This window comes from Hemitrygon akajei, chromosome 2 (genome assembly GCF_048418815.1).
Source record: "Hemitrygon akajei chromosome 2, sHemAka1.3, whole genome shotgun sequence".
Lineage (NCBI taxonomy): Eukaryota > Metazoa > Chordata > Chondrichthyes > Myliobatiformes > Dasyatidae > Hemitrygon > Hemitrygon akajei.
The window spans coordinates 104,545,639-104,560,721 of record NC_133125.1 but is presented as its reverse complement, the minus strand read 5'-3'; the positions used below and the strand labels follow the sequence as shown (position 1 = coordinate 104,560,721).

At 39.1% G+C, this 15,083-nt stretch overlaps 1 protein-coding gene across 2 annotated transcripts in view; it reads left to right on the top strand.

Moving 5' to 3' along the window:
• Positions 1 to 15,083, top strand: part of arl5a (ADP-ribosylation factor-like 5A) — a 52,104-nt gene that overhangs the window by 11,174 nt on the left and 25,847 nt on the right. For both annotated transcript variants that reach the window (XM_073026710.1, XM_073026702.1), the window contains exon 2: positions 3,780 to 3,840. In XM_073026710.1, coding sequence (XP_072882811.1) covers positions 3,780 to 3,840 — 61 coding nt within the window. The remainder of the gene's footprint in view (positions 1 to 3,779; positions 3,841 to 15,083) is intronic.

Here is a 15,083-nt window from a genome sequence, read left to right as displayed (position 1 = left end):
TTTATTCTTATTTATTTTGAGATAGAGCATGGAATAGGCCCTTCTGGCCCTTCAAGCTTAGCCACCACTTCCCTCACCTGCCAGCCATCCTGGACAAACCTGATTTAACCCTAAACCAATCATGGGACAATTTACAATGACTAAATAACCTACCTGGACTATGGGAGGAAACCAGAGCACCCAGAGAAAACCCACACATTTCACAGGGAAGACTTACAGAGGCACCTTTCAGAGGATGATGGGATTGAATTCTGAACTCTGATGTCCCAAGCGGTAGTGTGGTGCTAACTGCTATGCTACTGGGTGCCCATTTTATACAAAATGATGTAACATATCCCTGGGTGTATATAACTACTGTCATTACATTCTTTAATTCATTAATTTGTTATTGCAGTAGATTTCTACAAACCTTCCCAATGATTCACCCCCTGTATCAAATTAAATGGAATTGGAAACTGGAATTTGTTGTTACATATTGTTGAAAAATATTAATTCATTAGATTATATATCACTCCATTTATTTCCGATAGTTCTTTCATTTTGTCAAATATCTTTTGTGTTGACCTGAACACTTCCTATAATTAAACTAATGGAGCATATACTGTATTTGTTTGTTAAAGAAAAGTATGCATTTCTGTACTGAACGTTTCTATCTTGAAAAATTCTATAAAAACTTATGGGAGAATTTATATAAAGTTGGATTTCCATACATTATGTCTTCTGTAACCTGTGGTGAACATGGATTACAGAAGACATGGAAAAATGAAAGAGCAGATTATTATTTAAATAGCAAAAAATTGCAGCATGCTGCTGTGCAGAGGGACATGGGAGGGCCTTTGCATGAATCACAAAAGATTGGTTTGCAGGTGCAACAGGCTATCAAGAAGGCAAATGGAATGTTGGCCTTCATTGCTAGAGAGATTGAATTTAATAACAGGGAGGTTATGCTGCAACTGTATGGGATACTGGTGCAGCTATACCTGGAGTACTGCTTGCAGTTGTGGTGACCTTACTTAGAGAAGGATAATACTGGCTTTAGTGGTGGTGCAGAAGAGTTTCACCAGGTTGTTTCCAGAGAAGAGGGTTTTAGACTGAGGAGAGATTGAGTCACCTGGGACTGTACTCGCTGGAATTCAGAAGAATGAGAGGAGATCTTGTAGAAACATATAAAATTATGAAAGGGGTAGATAGGATAGAGGCAGGAAGGTTGTTTCCACTGATAGATGAGACTAGAACTAGGGAACAGAGCCTCAGGATTCGGGGGAGTGGATTGAGGTGAGGAGGAACTACTTTTCCTAGACAGTGGAGAATCTGTGGAATTCTCAGCCCAATGAAGCAGTAGAGGCTACCTCAGTAAATATATTTAAGACAAGGTTGGATAGAGTTTTACATAGTCAGGGAATTAAGTAGGTGGAGATCAGTCCCATGGCCAGATCAGCCATGATCTTATTGAATGGAGGAGCAGACTCGATGGGCCAGATGCCTGCTCCTGCATCTATTCCTTATGTTCTTATAACATGGACAAAAGCAGAATTGCCTGCTTTAATTTTTTTCTGTAGACCATCTTAACCATATAATGTCTTTTGTGTTTTTAAGGGAAGATCAATAGTGTGTCTTAGATGGCCAAAATTGTTTGCAATAAATATTTCTAAGCTTTTCAGATAATCGTATTTAATAGTAGAGCAGGCTCAAGGAACCAGTGGCATGCAACATCTGTTTCTTAGGCTTTTTACTTTCCATTCTTCAAATTTGGGGGTGGGGGGGGGGCTTCTTCACACAGAGAGTGGTGGGAGTGTGGAATGAGCTGCCAGGTGAAGTGGTAAATGCAGGCTCACTTTTAACTTTGAAGAAAAACTTGGACAGGTACATGGATGAGAGGTGTGTGGAGGGATATGGTCCAGGTGCAGGTCAGTGGGACTAGGCAGAAAAATGGTTCGGCACAGCCAAAAAGGGACAAAAGGCCTGTTTCTGTGCTGTAATGTTCTATGGTTCTAAGATGCTATCCAGCCTGCTGAATATCTACAGTAGTATCTAGCATTTATTAAAGCTCTTTTGATGAGTCCTGTGCAGAATGATTAGCACAACGGGATGGTGCAAATTATGATATGGGTACTTTCAGATAATATCTGATTCACAAATTTGAAAGTTTTATGTCCTGGCCTAATAATGTAAGCAAATAAGCTTGGGTAGCCTCCGAGAATCAATGTTTTGGGTGTTCTGATTTTACTTTGCATTCCCATTCTGTTATTCCTTTAGTGCTCATATATTGACCTAGGAAAACAACAGACCATCTACATTTCTGCACGGCAGAAAATAGTAAAAAATTCACTGTCTCTTGGTTGAAAGAATGCACCCTCTTGCTTGAATAATCGTTGAAAAGAGAAAACTTGGTACTAGATTCTTGTGATCATTTAGTGCGGGCAATATATGTGATCCTTCTCAATCATATCCTATGAATGAGTGGATATTGCTCAGAAGGACATTTGTTTCAAAAGCTAAGCAATAATTGTGTGAAGGAGAGTCTAGGAAGGTCAGACCAAGGTTTTTGTCTACGTTGTAATTATGAAATACAATGTGGCTAATAAAAGAAAGTGTGTCTGCTATCGAGAAATTCTCGTAAAGAGAATTTCCATTTAATTCCAAAAGTCGGTAAGTCTTCCGTTAAATAACTTTCATTGTAGTGTACACAATGCTTGTTCCACAATGGTGTTGGTATTGACTTCTATTATTATCTGACCTCTAATCTAATTACTTATTATTTACAGTAGCAGATCCAGAACTGAACAGATTGACAAAACCAACTAGCTTGCACTGAGAATGTCAATCCCAATTGTGTCATAACACTGGAAATCTTTATTTATTTATTGATAGATACAGCATGGAATGGGCCTTTCCAGCTTTTTGAGTCATGCCGCCCCAAACCCTGATTCACCATGATCTAATCACGAGACAATTTACAATGACCACTTAACCTACATGGTATGTCTTTGAACTTTTGGAGGAGTCTGGAGCACACGGGGAAAACCCATACATTCCACAGGGAGAATGTACAGACTCCTTACAGAATGGCACCAGAATTGAACTCCAAACTCCAGAGTGCCCTAAACTGTAATAGTGTCACGCTAACTGCTACACTACCGTGGTGCCCAGAGCTAATGTGAAGTTTCATTTATATTTTGGCACACTTTTTACCTTGGCTTAGTTTGAAAAGTATTCCCTTTCAAACTTTCTATCTTTTTGCACATCGCATTAAGCTACATATTTTAGTAATCCAGACTGTAAAAGTGTATGCTTACTCTATGGAAGCAAGAACAGCAATCTGCTTTACTCTGTAAGCCATAATGTATAATAACATGAAAGATGTTGTTATTCAGTTCCCAGAAATAGGAACATCAAGTTGTGTTCAACAAATGAAAAATATGAGTACTTTGAATTTCAGTGATTGTTTTTATAGCCAGGTTAAATTGGGTGAAGTAAGCTGAGAAGTTCCAACAATGTAGGGATGAGAATGCTTTAGATGCCATTTTCTCAAATCCTCAGATCTTGAATTATTCTCATTGTTATGAAGAAAGTAACTCGGTGTATGATTGTCATACATAGCAAATATTGTCCTACTTTAATTGTTATCTCTTGAAATTTTTGTCTACACAATTCAGTTAATTCTCATAACTGAAAAAAATCCTGCAAGTTACTTGCATAACATTTAATTTTTTATTTGTGTTGATAAAATGTGCTTATACTTTTGTGGTCCACTAAATTTTGATTTATTTTTCTTTTAGAGCATAAAGTGATTATCGTGGGGTTAGACAATGCTGGAAAAACAACAATTCTTTACCAGTTGTAAGTATATAGTCTGTTCCAGAAAGCTTTTCTCCCTTAATATTAACAAGAGCGTATTTTTGACAATGCAGATTTTTGTTTAGTTTTAAATGTGATACCGATTATATGATATTTTTTTAAAGTAAATTTTGCGGAGAATACTGCTATAAACGTCTAATGGTGTTTCAAATTTTAGCAGTACCCTCCCTTTTCCCTCTTTGAAGACAGTGGACAATTAACTATGTTGCCTCACGAGTGAATCTGCAGATGCTGGAAATATATAAAAACACAAAATGCTGGCAGAACTCAGCAGGCCAGACAGCATCTATGGGAGGAGGTAGTGACGACATTACCTCCTCCCATAGATGCTGTCTGGCCTGCTGAGTTCTGCCAGTATTTTGTGTTTTTATTTAACTATGTTGCCTTGTCACTTACTGGTCAGTTTAAATTGATGGTGATCATAAATTTACAGACAGACAGACATTATTGATACCGAGGGAAATTGGGTTTTGTTACAGCCACACCAACCAAGAATAGTGAAGAAATATAGCAGTATAAAAACATAAATAATTAAATAATAATGAGTTAATTAAGCCAAGTGGAAATAAGTCCAGGACCAGCCTATTGGCTCAGGGTGTCTAACACTCCGAGGGTGGAGTAGGAATGACTTCCTATGACGCTCTGTGTTACATCTCGGTGGAATGAGTCTCTGGCTGAATGTACTCCTGTGCCTAACCAGTACATTATGGAGTGGATGGGAGTCATTGTCCAAGATGGCATGCAACTTGGACAGCATCCTCTTTTCAGACACCACCGTCAGACAGTCCAGTTCCACCCCCACAACATCACTGGCCTTACAAATGAGTTTATCGATTCTGTTGGTGTCTGCTACCCTCAGCCTGCTGCCCCAGCACACAACAGCAAACATGATAGCACTGGCCACCACAGCCTCGTAGAACATCCTCAGTATCATCTGGCAGATGTTAAAGGACCTCAGTCTCCTCAGGAAATAGAGATGGCTCTGACCCTTCTTGTAGACAGCCTCAGTGTTCTTTGACCAGTCCAGTTTATTGTCCATTCGTATCCCCAGGTATTTGTAATCCTCCACCATGTCCACACTGACCCCGTGGATGGAAACGGGGGTCATTGGTGTCTTAGCCCTCCTCAGGTCCACCACCAGCTCCTTAGTCTTTTTCACATTAAGCTGCAGATGATTCTGCTCGCACCATGTGACAAAGTTTCCCACCGTAGCCCTGTACTCAGCCTCGTCTCCCTTGCTGATGCATCCAACTATGGCAGAGTCATCAGAAAACTTCTGAAGATGGCAAGACTCTGTATCTGTACCATATTCACTCCACTGCAATTGCTGTCTTGGAGGCCAGTGGAGAATAAGCCTGGTAGTCATGATGCAGGACTTTGGATTGAAATGTTCCATACCAGTTTCAATTTATTCTTTGTTTGGTTTCTAATATGAGAAAATAGGTTTAATCCTCCAGGATAAATGCCTGAAATTTCCCATGTAGGTTAATGTTTCGAACTTACTGTGCATCTTGGTTTGCTATTTATTTGTTCTTTGTTTATTTTCTGATCCTTGGGGGTCTTCAAGGAGTCAAGAATGGCAAGCAGTCTTAATTCCAAGATTTCAGTTTATTTTAGAGTACAAACATACAAATAATAAGCATACTAAATAAAGAGCTGAGAAACTAAACTAAGAGGGGAATTAATGTAAGACAAAGGTATTAACATTGCACTCTGAAAATTCTCACTTTTATAGATGAGATACAGAAAATTCCTTAGATAGGAATGAATGAATTAAAAGGCTACATGATTAAAACAATTACATCATGTGGATAATGTGCTAATACTTAGCCAATAAAAATGAGAAAGGTGATAAACCATTCGTTTAGCTGCTATACACTTTTTGCCAGTGAGTGTGAAAGATGCATGATTTTGTGAAGAAGTGCAAATCTTATAAAAAGTATTATTTATATTTAAAAAAGCAGTGGTTTCTAATATAGTCAAGCATAAATTGTTTTGTACTGTTTTGGGGGAAATGCTAAATGAAATATAAAAAGCAGGTGAGCATTTTGGAGCCTTGCATTCAATTATTAATCACCTATTAATGCATACATTACACATATTAGAAATCTACGTTTAGTGAAATGTTTATTTATGTTTGCTTTGAAGATGCTAAATACTTGGTGTCCAGGACAGCTTTCAGCTCTGAAATGTCCTTGCTGTTAATTTGGACCTTGACGATTTATTGTAGGATTTGGTTCCTCTCTCAAATTGGTAAAATATAGACTGATCAACCAGTTGTATCTTTACCTCTCGTGGATATAGTTTCAAATTATTTATAACAAAAGGCACTTGGCAATCTTTTAAAGCTGATGCATGTTACAGGGTTGATGTACAGAGGGATATAGTTATATAAAGTTCAAAGCAAATTTTATTATTAAAGTACATATATGCCACCATATACAACCCTGAGATTTATTTTCTTATGGGCATACTCAATAAATCTATAGAATAATACCATAACAATCAATGAAAGACTGCTCAACTGGGGTGTTCAACTAGAGTGCAGAAGACAACAAGCTGTGCAAATACAAAAAAAAGAGTTAATAAATAAGCAATAAGTATGTTGGATAGGATGCTAAAGAAGCCATTAACTTGCTTATCTCAAGTGTATTGAATATAACAGTTGAGATATCATGTGCAGCTCTACAAGGCAATGGTTCAGCCTCACTTGGAATATTATATGTAGTTCTGGTTAACACACTGTAGAAAGTTTGTGTTAGCACTAGAAAGAGTGTCAGAAACAATTCACCAGGATGTTGCCCTGAGTGGAGGGTTTGAGGTACTAGGAGAGGTTGTATAGACTGGTATTGCTTTCACTGAAGCACAGAAGGCAAAGGGTTTATAAAATAGTGGGCATATAGGGTAGATAGTCACAAACTCTTTGCAAAATTAGGTTAGTCTAAAGTTCGCTGGCATAGATTTATGGTGAGAAAGGAAATCTCAGGAAGGTGATAGTTGATAGTAGAGGGTGATAGTTAAATGGAACAAGCTGTCAGAGGAAGTAGTAGAAGCAAGTACAATTAAAGCATTTAAGTGACGTTTGTACAGATGCATGGACAGAGGGATATGGGCAAAATGCAGTGAAAGGAGAGAGTCATTAAACCATTCTTTAAATCACCACCATGTCTAATGGCTTACAGGAGCTGAGGGAGACAAATTTAGGTTACCCTATTTAAGGACGAAGGGAGTTGAGTGAGCGTGACCAGAAGTACCCACTCAGGTGAAGCAACCAACCCTGTGACATTGGTTTGACTCCTGAGACTCCAAATTAAACTAATGAAATTAAATTAAATGGACCTGTTTCCATGCTGTATGACTGAATGACTAAATAAGATACAAGGCTTGAGGCCAAAGTGCACTTGGTCAGGAATGCTGAACTAAATGTCTCTGTAAGTATAAGAGCACTGCACTGTTTGACTTGCTGTAACTTAGTGGAATCATTGATTCAACTAATTTAGGTGGATTTGGTGGGCATTGCTTTAGTTCCCAGTATTTTTCTTTCTTTTTGTTGATCTGTATGAAGCTCTGAAGTTTCCACTGAGTTTTGTAAGTGAAATTCAGGGCCCTATGGTAGCATGGCGGTTAGTGTGATGCTATTACTGCTTTAGGCATCAGTCTTTAAGGAGTTTGTACCTTCCTGTGGAATGCATGGGTTTTCTCCAGGTGCTCTAGTTTCTTTCCACAGTTTAAAGACATACCGTAGATTCCGGACTACAGAGCGCACCTGATTAAAAGCCGCTGGCTCTAATTTTAGAAATAAAATCAATTTTTTACTTGTAAAGGCCGCACCGGATTTTAGGCCGCACCGGATTTTCGGCCGCAGGTGTCCCACGTTGTAATATGAGATATTTACACAGAAAGATATTACACGTGAGGATTTTTTAACTTTTAATTAAATCCATGTGGTAACAAAAACAAATACATATTGCAAATGCTTTTTTTCGAACCGTGCCCGTAACGCGGCTACTTTTAAATATACGTTGCGTATACTTCTTTACTGAACAACATTCCAATATCTCCTAACGACTGGTAAAAAATATATATACTGCAGCCTACCAGGAAAAGTTATTGATCGCCTTTAACTTAAAAGCAGCGTTTTCGCTCCGCCGCTCGACCCCCGCCGTCCCGTTTATCGCAAACGGCATTTAAAAGCAGCGTTTCGCTCGGGTCTAATGCCCCCTCCTTCCCGTTTATCGCAAACGGCATTTTTCCCACAAGACATGGCAAAACCGGGTGTGACGTCATAGTATCCCGCGATGTAGTACAGAAAACAAATATAGTTAAAACTCTTCTAACTTTAACTAGAAAATGAATTACTAAGCGAAAATATTATAAACTAAATAACTGCCATATAGGCAGCACAATGCTTTTCTTCGAGTGTTTTCCATGTTGATGAGGGTGAGTACAAATGACTGATTTACAATAATTTAATCGTGAAAGTGCGCTTGATTTATCGTACAATTTCATTGGACCTCTGTGAACTACTCATCAATTTTATTGGTCTACTGTTACGAGGCAAAATGTTTACGAGGCGGCATGAAAAAAAACCATGTATTAGCCGCTCTGTATTAAAGGCCGCAGAGTTCAAAGCTGTTCAAAATGTGGGAAAAAAGTAGCGGCTTAAAATCCGGAATCTACGGTACTGGTTATTAAGTAAAATGGTCATTGTAAATTGTCCCATGATTAAGTTAGCATTTGTCGGAGCTTGCTAGGCAGTGTGGCTCAAAGGGCTGGATGGGCCTATTCCACACCATAGTTCAAAAAATAAGTAAATAAAATTGACCAAACCAGTGCAAGTTGGTTTTAAAAGCAGATTAGGATGAGCATGAGTGAGTTTTCTTTAAATCTGGTTCTAAAAAACATCTGAAACCAGCAATACCTATGAATTGGAGATGGTTATAGTGTTTTTGGGAGTACAGGCAAATTAGGCATTTTTTTTTACTTTAGTTTTCTAAAAACTGACCAATGCATTCCTCGGTATAATTATTTCATTTTTCAAACATCTTTTAAGATCAGCTTTCACTGCTAGAAGGGAACTTTTTGCAGTGAAGGATTTGATAGCATTAACAGATATACAAATTAAAAATATTTGGTCTTGATTTTAAGTTAGAAATTGCTTCAGATACTTTAATTTTCTTTTGGTTGGTAGGAAGGAGCAGAAGGAAGTAAAGAAATCAAGAAAACATTTTGCATTCTTGTTCACTGTTTGTTAATTTAGGAAGCAGCTTGTTCACTACGGACAACAAGCATTGTGTGTGCATGTCCCAGGAGGAAAAGTGTTGTGCGAATGTTGTTAAATGGATTTTGGAAAAAGAGGAAACCATTTCATTTGAAACAACAAATGTTTATGTAGAATCAGTGTGTAGCACAATCCTCTGCTTGGATAACATGATTTTGGCATATGATCCATCATTCCGTGACGTTGGAATACCCGTTTCATCATTCTTAGTGACATGGATATACTATTCTTTGATTGGGATACTTAGTTAACTACTCACCTTGTCTGATGTTTTCTCAAACATTGTGAAAGCTGTGAAGAACTAGTTGATATTTAAAGATGTATATAATTTGAATAATATTGTCTCACATATGCCACATTTTCTGATGGCTTCCTTTCCCACTGCAGGAAAGCGAATGAAATTGGCCCGACTCCTGCCTCCGGTCTCTACACCCTGCATCTCCAGTGTAACGGGGCCAGCATTTAAATTGTCCAAACAGTGGATTGTGCCTTGCATTAGGACCTGGGTCCTGGCCCAGCTCAAAGCCATTCTCAACCTCTCCAAATCAGCTTGGCCCTTGGTGCAATCCACCTTGCATCCGGGTTAGTTGGATGGGCATCAAAACTCCTCTCCAAATCACTCACTCCTTTTCTCTGTGTTGATTTTGCAACACAATAGCAGGGCTCATTCCTTGAATTTGCTTCATCAAAGTTTGCAATGATACTTTACCACAGTTTATTTCAGGAAAGGTGATATTAATAATGTTTTTTTGTTGAATTTCTGGCCTTCAAGCTACCAGTAAGCTGTCGCTGGCCTTCAGTGACACCATCTTAAGCTAGAAAAATTCAGCATGTCAGGCAGCATCTATGCAGAGGAATAAACAGTTGATATTTTGCGCCAAGACTCTTTATGAGGGAGGACCTGATGAAGAGACCTGCACTGAAATGTTGACTGTTTATAGAGGATTGAGATTCAAGATTGTTTAATGTCATTTCCAGTACACAAGTGTAAAGGAGAATGAAATAATTGTTAATCTGGATCCAATGCAGCAGATAAAAATCATTATAAGATAAAGAACATAATAAAAAAAACAATAACTATAAATATGTAGGATAGCATAGAAACATACTTTGTCTATAAAGTGACACTAGGCACAGGAGTGTGTACATAGGTGACTAACAGGAAATGATAAACTATTGGTGGATGAAGGTGTGGAGTGGTAGGTTTGTGGGTGGAAGTGTTGATCAATCTTACTGCTTGGGGAAAGTAACTGTTTTTGAGTTTGTTAGTCCAAGTTTGGATGCTATGTAGCTCCCTCCCTGTTAGGGGTGGGAGAAGTAGTCCATGAGCAGGGTGGGTGGGATCCTTCATGATGGTACTGTAAAACCATAGAACATTACAGCACGGAAACAGGCCTTTTGGCCCTTCTTAGCTGTGCGGAACCATTTCTCTGCCTAGTCCCACTGACCTGCACCTGGCCCATATCCTTCCATACACCTCTCATCCATGTACCTGTCCAAGTTTTTCTTAAATGTTAAAAGTGAGCCCGCATTTACCACTTCATCTGGCAGCTCATTCCACACTCCCACCACTCTCTGTATGAAGAAGCCCCCCCCTTAAAACTTCTTCCCCTTCACCTTTAACCCATGTCCTCTGTTTTTTTCGCCCCTAGCCTCAGTGGAAAAAGCCTGCTTGCTTGTCCCAATCCATGCTTTTTAGGTCCTTTCTCATTTCTTCAGATTTGGCCTTTTTCCAGTTTAGAACCTCAACCCAAGGACCAGATCTATCTTTAACCATGATCAAGTTGAAACTAATGGTGTTATGATCACTGGAACCAAAATGTTCCCCTACACGCACTTCCGTCACCTGTCCTAACTTGTTTCCTAATAGGAGATCTAATATTGCATCCTCTCTAGTTGATACCTCTATATATTGATTTAGAAAACTTTCCTGAACACATTTTACAGACTCTAACCCGTCGAGACCTCTAACAGTATGGGAGTCCCAATCAATATGTGGAAAATTAAAATCCCCCTACTAACACATCTTGATGTTTCCTGCAGTTGTCTGCTATCTCTCCGCAGATTTGCTCCTCCAATTCTCGCTGACTATTGAGTGGTCTATAATACAAACCCATTAATGTGGTCATACCTTTCCTGTTTCTCAGCTCCACCCATATGGCTTTGGTAGACAAGCCCTCTAATCTATCCTGCCTGAGCACTGCTGTAACATTTTCACTGGCTAGCAATGCCACCAATCCACCCTTCATTCCTCTGCTTCTATCATGCCTGAAACATTGGAACCCTGGAACATTAAGCTGCCAGTCCTGCCCCTCCTGTAGCCAAGTTTCACTAATGGCTATAATGTCATAATTCCATATGTCAATCCACGCCCTCAGCTCGTCAGTCTTCCCCACAATACTCCTTGCATTGAAATAGACACAACTCAGAAGATTATTACCACCACACACAACCCTTCTATTTGTGACATTGCATGAATTTTTAACATCGTTTATTTTCACCCCTGCTTCACTATCTGCTCTGGCACTCTGGTTCCCATCCCCCTGCAAATCTAGTTTAAACCCTCCCCAATAGCACTAACAAACCTCCCTGCAAGGATATTGGTCCCCTTGTAGGTGTAATCCGTCTCTCTTGTACAGGTCCCTTTTCTGGCACTTTGATGCATACATATCCTTGATGGTGGGTAGGAAGGTTAGCCAATTTTTTACTGAATAATAGAGCAAGTTCATAAGACCGAATGGTCTTCTTTCTTTATTTTATACTGTATATTACTGTTTTCTGCTGAGGGGATTAGTTGTCATCCCACTCCCAAGAACGTATGGCAGTCAAATTTAATCATGTGTTTCCATGTTAATCATTTAGTGTGTGACTTTCCTTATGTGTAAGTTCTTAATAATTGGTGCAGAATTTATTAAAATCATGCTTGTATATCTTGAGTGACATACATGACTGCAACTGCACGGTGATTAATGGTTGAGTATCTGATTACACAATTCTGCCTGTTGTATTGACTATTTCTGCAGTGGTATGTTGGTGTAGTGCGTAACTAAAATGTTTTTCAGTTCTTGAAGTTAATGCTTGATTCTGAATCATCTTCTCCTTAAGCCCGTCTGGGACATAGGCCGCCAACAGCAGTTTGCCAGAGTTCTCTGTTCTGGGCCAGTCTTTCAAGTTCAAGTGTAGCCCACGTACAGTGCCTATAAAAAGTATTCACGGCCTCCCCCCACCGGAAGTTTTCATGTTTTACAATTTCACAACATTGAATTACAGTGGATTAAATTTGGCCTTTTTTACTCTGATCAATAGAAAAACACTTGTGCCAAAGTGAAAACAAATCTCTACAAAGTGATCTAAATTAATTACAAATATAAAACACAAAATAATTGATTGCATAAGTATTCGCCCCCTCCTAGTCAGTATTTAGTAGATGCACCATTGACTGCAATTATAGCCCGAGTCTGTGTGGATAGGTCTGTATCAGCTTTGCACATCTAGGCACTGCAATTTTCCCCCCCATTCTTCTTTACAAAACTGCTCATGCTCTGTCAGATTGCATGGGAATCTTGAGTGAACAGCCCTTTTCAAGTCCAGCCACAAATTCTCAATTGGATTGAGGTCTGGACTCTGACTTGGCCACTCCAGGAAATTAATTTTGTTTTTAAGCCACTCCTTTGTGGCTTTGGTTTCATGCTTGGGGTCATTGTCTTGCTGGAAAACAAATCTTCTCCCAAGTTGCAGTTCTCTTGCAGACTGCATCAGGTGCTCCTTCAGGATTTCCTTGTATTTTGCTGCGTTGATTTTACCCACTACCTTCACAAGACTTCCACAGCCTACTGCAAAGAAGCATCCCCACAGCATGATGCAGCTACCACCATGCTTCATGGTCTGGATGGTGTGTTTTGATTATGTGCGGTGTTTGGCGTATGCCAAACATAGTATTCAGCCTGATGGCTAAAAAAGTTCATTTTGGTTTCATCAGACCATAGAACCTTCTTCCAGCTGACTTCAGAGTCTCCCACATGCCTTCTGGCAAAACTCTAGCTTAGATTTCATGTGAGTTTTTTTAACAGTGGCTTTCCCTTTGCCCCTTTCCCATAAAGCTGTGATTGGTGAAGCACCTGGGCAGCAGTTGTATGTGCAGTCTCTCTCATCTCAGCCACTGAAGCTTGTAATTCCTCCAGAGTTGTCATAGGTCTTTTGGTGCATCTACTAAATACTGACTAGGAGGGGGTGAATACTTACGCAATCAATTATTTTGTGTTTTATATTTGTAATTAATTTAGGTCACTTTGTAGAAATGTGTTTTCACTTTGACACGATAGGAGTCTTTTTCTGTTGATCAGTGTCAAAAAGCCAAATTAAATCCACCGAGATTCAATGTTATAAAATAATAAAACATGAAAACTTCTGGGGGGTGGGGGTAGTGAATACTTTCTACAGGCACTGTATTTGTCTTGTGTGTGAAGATCCTTTCTCTCCCAGAGATGAGGTCTTTGGAGCTTCTGTTGATGTTTCTGTATTCTTGAGGCTTTTACAGGTTGGTAGTGCCATGCCCAACCCTCCTCCTCTCGCAGCTGGGCTTGCGACCATCCATGGCGGAGCTGATTCTAAATCTAGTTGCACTTTTTGTTTCTGTGTAAATTTTGTATAAATGTGCTTCTAAAATGAATAATGTATTGGAGATGAGTACAAAAATAGAGAAAATTTGCTATGAATGAAAGGTGAGCCAACATCTAGAATACAGGGCATTCTAGTCAATTGGGACCAGTGCATTTTGGTCCAACTAAGCAGCTGCCCCGATTAGGTGAAGTTTCATGGAAATAGTTTATTTTTTAAAAAGGACAAACTACCATTTAACTAAGGAACAAATTGTGTATTTAAATAAAAAATAGAACAAATTAGAACACTATCAGTACTACTGCAGTACTACTGTATAAAACTGTATTAGTTCCTAATAGCTATCGACTGAGGAATTAATCTAGTGTATGCTGCTGTTTTCTTTAGATTGACCATAAATGAGCAAAATCAGCACAGGCAGCCAGTGTAAGCAATAGATTGCCTTCATACAATCTTTTCGATGATGGCATCCTCCAAAAAAATTAACTTTCATTGTAAAATTCAAGATCGTTGTCAGTACCTTAATTCTTTGTAGTGCCTAATTTGTTGAAATAGTGAAATTGTTTCATTTTCACTCCCTGCCATCCCTGGCATCTCAAAGCCTGAATGCATGAGCAAAACAGTACTGAATTGTCTCTCAGCTTGTTTCTCTATCAGTAATAAAAATCACTGCTTCTTGAACACAAACACACACAACTGATGCTATGTAAAACTGTTCTCGCGAAGCACAGTTTAGTGTCTGTCATGCAAGTGCACACAACTAATGGTATTTAGACACTGTTCGGCAGCAGTCCCTAATCCAGTTAAATGGCATAGTGTCCCAAGTAAGTGAAGGGTTGAAATAAAGGGGCCCTTTTCTTATTGGTTGCTGGTGATGGGTGGTGTTCCACAGGAGTTGGTATTGGGGCCACTTCTTTTCATGTTATTTGTCAATAATTTGGATTACAGAATTGATGGCTTTGTGGCCAACTTTGCAGATGATATAAAGATAGTTGGAGGAGCAGGTAGTGTTGAGGAAGTCGGAAGTCTGCATTCTCTGAGAGAATAGGCAAAGAAGTGGCAGTGTCAGGAAGTGCATGGTGATGCACTTTGGTATAAGGAATAAAGGTGAAAACTATTTTCTGAACGGGGAAACATTTAATAATCAAAGGTGCAAAGAGACTTAGGAGTCCTTATGCAGGATTCCTTAAAGATTAATTTGCAGGTTGAGTTGGTGGTAAGGAAGGCAAATGCATTGTTAGCGTTCATTTCGAGAGGATAAGAATATATAGGCAAGGGTGTGATGCTGAGACTTTATAAGGCACTGGTCAGACCATATTTGGAGTAT